At 42.3% G+C, this 9457-nt stretch overlaps 1 protein-coding gene across 1 annotated transcript; it reads right to left on the bottom strand.

The window, feature by feature from the left end:
• Positions 1-1086: 1086 nt before the first annotated feature.
• LOC308373758 (sulfotransferase 6B1-like) lies at positions 1087-4769 on the bottom strand (the record flags this gene model as incomplete). Its single annotated transcript, XM_080849393.1, has 7 exons — positions 1087-1214; positions 1592-1742; positions 1921-2015; positions 2457-2580; positions 2894-2983; positions 3314-3426; positions 4580-4769. 7 exons carry the CDS (start codon positions 4767-4769, stop codon positions 1087-1089), a joined length of 891 nt encoding a protein of 296 aa, XP_080705519.1.
• Between the last annotated feature and the right edge of the window lie 4688 nt (positions 4770-9457).

Below are 9457 nucleotides of genomic sequence, written 5' to 3'. Positions count from 1 at the left end.
AATTACATGTAAGAGTTACTGTGCATGTTCACTATTTTGCATATCAGAGAACATGTTCTCCAAAGGTTAAAACACAGATTACTCCTGCCCTGCTTTACAAACAGTTGTGTAGCGCCTTAAAGCTGAAAGTCAAAAGCCTGCCTGGAGAGACCAGTGTTGACACGACTCAGTTTACTGATAAGGTTTGCGTGAGAAGCAGAAACCTACGGGTCGTGTGTGTGGAAGCACCCCATCCACTTAAAGCAGCAGTTAATAGTTTTACTCTTAATGTAACATGGATATCAGTTCACTGCTAAGGTTTGCGTGAGAAACCTCTCCAACGAACGCTGCGGGTCATGTGTGTGGAAGCACCCCATCCACTTAAAGCAGCTGCAATGAGCTTTGGTTAAAAACTGATAAGCAGATTACCTAAAAAGGTATACAAAATAAAACCTTGGAAACATCAACAACAGCACAGTTGGCACAGACAAAAGCCAGACCAAAGAACTGCATTTTCCTGGGCGTCTACATTCCGAGATTATGTCCTTTACATGACCATATACCATCAAAGTGACTTTGAAGATTATACCAAAACTAGTTGTTTAAAATAAATACACGCCTTGAATACTACCTTCATTGAAATGTGTCTTGATTAAAGGATCTGTGGTAATGGAGAGGAAGACCCCCCTCTGCAGTTTCACCATGTGAATTACCTAGGACTACAGCTGACCATTGATCAATTGATTGATTGTTTCTGTGTTCAATACAATTTTTTATTTTCCTTCAATGATTCAATCGGGAAAGCATCCTTTGTGTGTGTTTGAGTGTGTGTGTGTGTGTGTGTGTGTGTGTGTGTGTTCTTTAGGTTTTTTTATTGCATGGTCACACCACCACCTAGTGGCTAAGAACGTTAATATGTCTTACTGAGGTATGTCGAGAATATATTATAAAAATGTTGGGTTGTAAATGTTTTACTGCTTTTATTTGAAAATATTTAATATTTATACAGCCTTGGTCTTCACTTTGTATTTTGTACAAACAATCCTTTAACACAATCTATTTAGAACTCCAAGTCTTGGCTGTTGGTACATCTTGGCCATTTTCTCCCTACTTGCAGTAGGTGTCGTATTTGAGTTTGGCTCCCAGTTTGGTTCCTGCTAGTCTCTTGTTGAACTCCTCGTCCATCTGCTGGCTCTGGGCCTCACTGAAGTGGTTCTTCCAGTCACCCACCTCACCTGGGAAACACAATCAAAGAAATATTATGATTACAGACCTACTAACAGCTACAGACACACATCCACTCTCAACCAGCGCTAATTGCTTAAACGTTAGATGTCTAGGATTTGAGACATGATATCAGTCTGGCCCTTTACAAACACTCTAAACAAAAGACTCTTTTAGACTCATTTTAGACATGTTCCCGTCAAACAACCAGATCCACTAATCTATTTGAGAAACTTCATGGTCATGATATATGCATATGGTGATCTAGGCACTGAGTAAATGCCTTGTTAAAAGGGAACACACAGGCATCATCAGTCAACACCAATAATAATACTCCAAACCATATTGAAAATCTGATCAAAACTGTACTCCAAATAATCAAACTTGCCTTTTCTGAAGAAGACGCTTCCCATTTTGCCATGGACGCTTTTGGCACTCATGGCACTGAAGGTGCTCTCCGAGTAGATGGTCTGGACCTGCTCCTCCGTCAGGGGGAAGCCAAAGAACTGAGAGATCTGTCTGATGCCCTCACTCAGGTCCTGAGAGCGCAGGAAAACAAGGATGTTTGTTTACAAGAACATGTGTGGTACATTCTGTTGGGCTGTGTGTGTGTGTCTCTGTGTGTGTGTGTCTCTGTGTGTGTGTGTCTGTTTGTCCGTGTGTCTGTGTGTGTCTGTGTGTGTCTCTGTGTGTGTGAGCACACATGTCTTGTCTTACCTGTTTCATCTCTTCAAACGTGACAATCTTCACATTTGGAGCATCCATGAGTTTATCCCAGGCAAGGGCATGATCAAAATATGAACCCCAGGCCACTATTTTAAACACCAGTCAGACAGACAGACAGACAGACAGACAGACAGACAGACAGACAGACAGAGAAAGCATTTTAGAATAGCTACAGTAAATTCAAAATAGTGAGCAAGCCAAGTGCTGATGGAAAAATACCATATGCTGACACAGTAATATCCTTACCATTTACCATAATATCTTGAACACTTACAGTAATACCCTGAATACTTACCATAATACCCTTAACAGTTACAGTATAACTTTGAGAACTTGTGGAAGCATGAAGCCTAAAGGACAGTCATTCACATAATTACACAATTACTTGGTTTTAAGAGAACTTGAACCACAATCAAGTAACAATACAATAACTCTAGAAGCAGAAGAGTTAAATCTCTGCGAGGGCACATTAGTACTTCCACATTGTAACCTATTTAACCCTGCACTACCATCTCTCTCTTTCTCACCTTCTCCACTCATGAAGTCTGTGAAGAACTTGTCCCACTCGACGTTGGGCAGCACTGGGTTCTTGTTCATGAAGTGGAAGTAGGAGACCAGAGTGTCTTTGGGGTTCCTCCACACCACCAGCATCTGGAGGACAAGAGGTCAAAGAGGTCAAAGGTCATTGTTTAGAGCTCATGGAGTAGTACATTTGGGTTGTCGGCCATGGTAGAGTGGACAACTTTTTTTGGGGGAATTCATTTGACTTGAAATGGAAAGGGGAAGGATGCAACATGAGGTTATTTTGGTTTTCAGTGACTCCATCCCTCTGAAACAGCCGGCCTACATCAGGACGTCTCCCAGTAATACATATGTAGAATAAAATCATTTTTTTTTACTTAACAGACACGCAGATATGAACAATATTTCTGTAATTCATAACAGTGAGGTGAAATTTACTCACTTTAGTCTTCTTCTCTTTAAAAGAAGCAGGGATGATGTCCGGGTACAGATGTGTCCCGAGAAGCCGTATAGACTTCTCTTCAGCTACTGCCTGCCAAGAGAATGCACATGAAAATAGATTTAATGACTTTCTATTGTATATTATTGTGTGCTTGTGTGTGTGTGTTTGCGTGTGTGTGTGTGTTTGCGTGTGTGTGTGTGTGTGTGTGTGTGTGTGTCTGTATATGTGTGTGTGTTTGTATATGTGTGTGTGTGTGTGTGTGTGTGTGTGTGTGTGTGTGTGTGTGTGTGTGTGTGTGTGTGTGTGTGTGTGTGTGTGTGTGTATGTTTGTGTGTCTGTGTGTGTTCGTGTTTGTGTGTGTGTGTGTGTGTGTGTGTGTGTGTGTGTGTGTGTGTGTGTATGTGTGTGTGGGTCTCCTACCTTTTGCCTCTCTGGTGTGCAGAACTCGATCAGTGGGGGCAGGTCTGAGGACTCTTTCTGTCCACTGGAAGCTGCTATGATTTTGCGCATCACAGACACCATCCAGTTGAATCCTGGGAAATGGAGGCGCATTCAGGGATATGATGAAAGGTCTGTGATGCCTCAAGACAATTTAAAAGGGAGCTGTTTCTTAGTCAGTGATCACTCTTATTAAAGGCATCCCTTGTCAATTTCTTCATATTTTACTCCTGACACTTATCTTTCATTTAAAGACTTATTTCCACATATTAACAATAGAAAACCCTTATGTTTCCAACCTAAAGATCCATTTGTTGGATGGTACCATATGCCTAAGAAATTATCTCAGACCAGACGCTGATAACATTTCTGTTCCTTTCCTCACTGAACATTAGTTGCATAATCCTGATGCTTTGCCTTTTGTTCTGTTTACTGTGGACTGACAGCATGACTGTATACTTTGGCAATGAATGAATGAGCAGCACAACTGAATGTGTTTGTGTGTGTGTGTGTGTGTGTGTGTGTGTGAGAGTGTGTGTGTGTGTATGTGTATGTGTGTGTGTGTGTGTGTGTGTGTCTGTGTGTGTGTGTGTGTGTGTGTGTGTGTGTGTGTGTGTGTGTGTGTGTGTGTGTGTGTGTGTGTGTGTGTGTGTGTGTGTGTGTGTGTGTGTGTGTGTGTGTGTGTGTGTGTGGACAAGCAGTGTGATTGTTTTTCTCAAAACCTGTCAGTGAAGTGGAGGTAGAGTTAAATAAGTCCAGCTCTGTACAAAAGGTTTCTCAGTAAACTAGATGTCATAACTGGACTGTACTAGAATGACCCTATGAATCAGACAATTGGGGCTACAGACGTTTTTTCGTAGACCGAACACTCTGTTCGAGCAAATGTATGAATTTATCACAAAGTCATGTACCACCCGCAATGCCCTTTTGTCCGATGTCAAATACAAATTGATTATTGAAGATCTTGACCTTGACATTAGATCTAAGCAGGGACGTGCACAGGGGTGTGCTAAGGTTGCTTGGGCAACTGCCTGTTTGCCCTCTTCAACTGAAGTTGCCCCTCCGAAGGAAATATATATATATATTTGCGATCAGATGATGGGGGTTTATTGAAGATCTTGACCTTGACAAAAGATCTTAGTGTTTTCTGCACCTCGCTCTGCCAGTTACTGTACAAATTGATCTACAGTAGCTCGAGTTGAGCCGCAGGACCAAAGATTCCCTAATGTTAACCCACACCCGACTCACCACACTTGGGATAGGCCACCAGCAGCACGTCGTCGGCCCGCGCCTCCATGGTCCTAACGCCCTCCAGGTTCTCTGCTGGGCTCATGATGGAGGGGTAGAGGAGGCCCTCGAACCTGTACAGCTTGTCCTCGTCTTTCACGTGCTTGGACCTCTCCAGGATGGCGAGGTGCGGGGCTTGGGGTCGGCTCATGTTGCCTGGACGGGGGCAGAGAGCACTGAGAGAACAGCTGGAGAGACAGAGAGTGAGGGAGCGAGAGAGAGACGGAGGGAGCTCTGGGGGAAGAGTGAGTGAGTGAGTGTGTAAACAGCAGAGGTGTTTTTAAGTCCTAGGGTGGGTGTAGCAGAGAGAGAAAGAGAGAGAAGCGTGCGCATGTGTGTGTGTGTGTGTGTGTGTGGGAGTGATATAAGGAGGTGTTAAGGAGCTTCAGAGCATGATTCAGCTGATACAGTGTGTGTATGTGTGTATGTGTGTGTGTGTGTGTGTGTGTGTGTGTGTGTGTGTGTGTGTGTGTGTGTGTGTGTGTGTGTGTGTGTGTGTGTGTGTTTATGTGAACTGTAGCTGTTTCAAGGAATAAACAAGAAAATCATTACTGGCGCTGGAGCAGCAGAAGGCAAACAACATACAAAATGTCTCCTTCTAATTCTTCCTGAATAACAACTATGCACTGTGTACTGTATGCTGACGCTTTATGCTCTGAAATGATCATTTTAAAATCACAGAACATATACTAGATACCTGGATATATTTCACCACACTTGTTCTCTATATAGTCCCACATATGCATAAGTATTTGGCCACACCCTAAGAAAAAACGCAATTTTAGTCACATATGTTAAAACACATGGGAACAGCTCTTTCACCATGGACTGCATACTACACACAAGACCCAGGTACAGTCATCATATGTATTTACTCTCTGTCACCCCCTGCCTTTATCTAGCTCTGACAGGAACACACCTTGGGATTATTGAACAATGACTCCTATATCAGCTAGCACTGGGTCCATAGTCTATTTCATCGCCTGCGGTTTACTAATAGCTAATGACGGTACCTTAGTGATAGTTTATCAACCAATTCTACATGTACTGAGCGCACAGACCTGTGGTCTGTGGTACACATACGGAACGCAGTGTAGAGCCTTCTGAATGGATTTCTCAATGAGCTGTAGAATGTTCAATAGAACTCTCAAATGAAAGCTATGCTGATTAGTAGGTACTTTAACAGGAAGTAATCTTTCAAAGAGAGCTGTTTGCAGACTGTTTATGGCGGTGGTATTTTGATTTAGTGATTTAACAAAACTGCTCTTTATTGCATAAGTGTAAGTTATTGTATAAATGGATATACTGTATCTGTATTGGTACTGGTATGGGTAGATGGTGCTTAGACAGCTTTAGGTGAAAGGACCATTACCTTTCCTGGAGCCAATATGTTATTGTTCAGGAATGCCCACACAAGTGCAAACGCATGCACATACACACTGTGACGAACCCCTTTGGGTTCGTCTGCTCTGCCTGTTTTGTCGGTATGATTGTGGGTAAATTGGTTGATTGTGTGTGCAGGCTGTGGTTCATTCTCTCTCCTTCCAGGTGCCAGTGACCAACCACCTGGGGGGGCGTGTCCCTGACCTACAAAGAAACCGGCAATTCCTGCATTCGGGAGAAGGGAGGTCGGGAGCATGAGAGAAAGAGAGCCAGCTAGCAACCTGATGACTGCATGTACTGCATGTACTGCATGTACTGCGAGAGCAGACTTTGATTGCATGCATTGACCCTTTGTGACAACTTCAACTTTGAATTGGAAGTTGGAACCATGTGTATTTGAAACTTTTGATAATTGGAGATTGGACCGTTGTGTACATTTTGAAATTAGAAATTGTGTAAATTGAATTTTGTGATTAAACCCTTTGTGTTTTTGGTAAATTGGTGTATTCTACGTTCTTGTAACAAGGCCAAGAGCCAGCTTTGTTACACACACACACACACACACACACACAGACACACGCACACGCACACGTACACGCACACGCACACGCACACGCACACGCACACGCACACGCACACGCACACAGGCTGATCCATCTTACCTGTCATGCAAATGATTCTATAACCTGTGCTTTTTGCTGTTAGCTAAGGCACCTGTGTAAGCATGACCTCAGAGCTTTCAACAGTGGGCGGGGTAACACACACACACAGACAAACACACACATACACACACACACACACACACAGGGACAAACACACACACACATACACACACAGACAAACACACACACACACACACACACACGCACGCATGCAAACACACACACACACGCACACTTACACACACAGACACATACATACATTCACACACATGTACACACACGCACACACGCATGCACACACCCATGCAGGCATGCACACACGCACACACGCACACACACACAATGAGCACAGAAGTCACGCCCACGGCAGGTGTGTCTCCTTCAGGCCGCACTGTGTTGCATAACAGAGCACCTTTGACATGTCACATGTGGCTGTGTGTTGACAGCCCCTACACAGTAGCTATGATGAGTAGCAATGACAGTGCATCTCTAGGCTTTGACTTTGACTGATGCTTTGCCATAGGAGTGGTTTCAGGGTAAAAGGTGAGTATAGGTTGTAACCTGTGATTTTCTCTGTGTGATTTTACCTGGGGAATATATTAATCAGTATATAGGTACCCTTCAACTAAAGTATTACTGACCATTTTCTCCATTAATTTGACCATTAATTGCTTTAAGCAGTTTAGTTTTTGTTCAGTTCTGTCTGTATGTATGTAGTCATTGAGCAATTAAATCATTCATTGGGTAAGGGAGGGAATTGAAGCGAGTGGTCAAGTCAGATTTCTTTCTTGGTGACTGAGAGATAAATAGATTTATATGTACACACATATATTCATTAAAATGTATGAATTTGTATGCATTTAAAGCAAAGTGTGTGTGTGTGTGTGTGTGTGTGTGTGTGTGTGTGTGTCGCTGTGTGTGTGTGTGTGTGTGTGTGTCTGTGTGTGTGTGTGTGTCGCTGTGTGTGTGTGTGTGTGTGTGTGTCTGTGTGCGTTTGTGTCTGTTAATTACTTAATTCATTCCTTCATTCATCCTCGGTCATTTATCTTCACAGTGTGTGCAGACTATGACCACTAGAGGTCAGCACTGGTGAAGGTTATTTCAGACTTTACAAACACAGGAGAGAAATAAAGAGAGAGTTTGAGAAAGAGAGAGGAAGAATAAAAAAGAGAGAAATTTACTTTTGAAATTCCTTTTCTGGAACATTGATCTTGGAACACATTAAAAACTCTATTTTCAGTTTTTAGTACAAAAACTGCCATGGCATTTAAAGAGCAAAAAAGAAATATAAAAAAATACATATAAATATTACATACACGCATTTAATGCAAAAAACATGCATACACAATACAACCAAAAACCGAAAAGACAGTCAAAACAAAACCACTTGGAGATTAATAAAGCCCTTTATGAATTAGTAAAAGAGGAGGAAAGAGAGAGAGATAGAGAGGATGATATACATAATATGCATGATAAACACAGACACACACACACACACACACACACAGACACACACATACACACACACACCCTCTTAAACATCCGTTTCTTTCCGTTGTAAGACTACTTGGTTCCTCCATAGCTGTAGAATTCAAAGCTGTATTTTTTTTTAAATCCCTGAACAGTACACTGCTATGGACTGGAAACAAGTGCTGTCATATCAGTAAAACGTATTTCTAAAAAACGTTTTGATTATAAAGAGGGTCAATATTCATACACACTGAGCTTTGGTTCAAAGAACAATAATTGTGTGTGTTTGTGTGTGTCCAGTATTAATTTGTCAATTATTTATTTATTTATTTATTAACTGTCCGCTGTGCCTATGTTAAAAATTGAAAGGCAGAGGCCACTTATTCACTGTCCAAAAGCAACATAGCACGACACCCCAGGTTTACAGCAGTGGATTTCTTTTAGAATCTTTCAAGCTAAAAGTCAGGAATTAAGGAATTCAAATGTTACAAAACGACAAGCAGTGATCGTTGCTCTGGTCCTACTACGTCATCAGTTAACAGTATCAAGCCCATTTGTATGACTCTACCTCCCATGATAATGACACAGAAATAACAGAGAAAAGGTTTCATAAGAGGCAGTGTGTCCGCTGTGCATTTTTGACAGATTTCTCAACATGGCATAATTTATTCATAACGCCTTAAGGAATGTATGAGCTGGTGTGCTGTTTGGCTATATGTATGTTCTGTTGCGTTGTGTGTTGTGTGTGCTGTGCAGTGTGTTGTGTGTGTTCTGTTGTGTGTTGTGTGTGTGTGTTGTGTTCCATGTTTGTAGTCAGTTGGCTTGACCAATTACATTTACATCAGTGATTAACCGCCTGCTCGACACACATATTTTCATCAACAGCGCGTTCCCCTCCGTAGGTCAGCACAGGGGGTTGCGACGCAGCCGTCATTAGATCTGTGTGTTTGTTTTCCCTCTCGCTGATGTTAGGTGACGCACCACTGCACTCCATGTATAGCTCATGTATATATTTATATATATAGCTCATGTATGTATTTATATATGAGCGGGGTTCAAACGCAGGGCATGCTCTTGCTCTCTGTGGCTGGAAACAGCCTGCAAGCTAGCGGTGGAAATCCCTGATGGCAATCCTCCCATTACTGCACTCACACATAAACACTCACAAACTCACACACACACACACACACACACACACACACGCACACACACACACACACACACACACACACTCACACACACTCACACACACACATAGAGGTGTGTGCAAACAAACACACTCGAAATATATACATTTATGCGTGCACACACACAAACATTTCTC

This window comes from Sprattus sprattus (assembly GCF_963457725.1).
Source record: "Sprattus sprattus genome assembly, chromosome: 1".
Lineage (NCBI taxonomy): Eukaryota > Metazoa > Chordata > Actinopteri > Clupeiformes > Clupeidae > Sprattus > Sprattus sprattus.
Note: the sequence above shows the minus strand (reverse complement) of the source record. Positions and strands in the feature narration are given on the sequence as shown.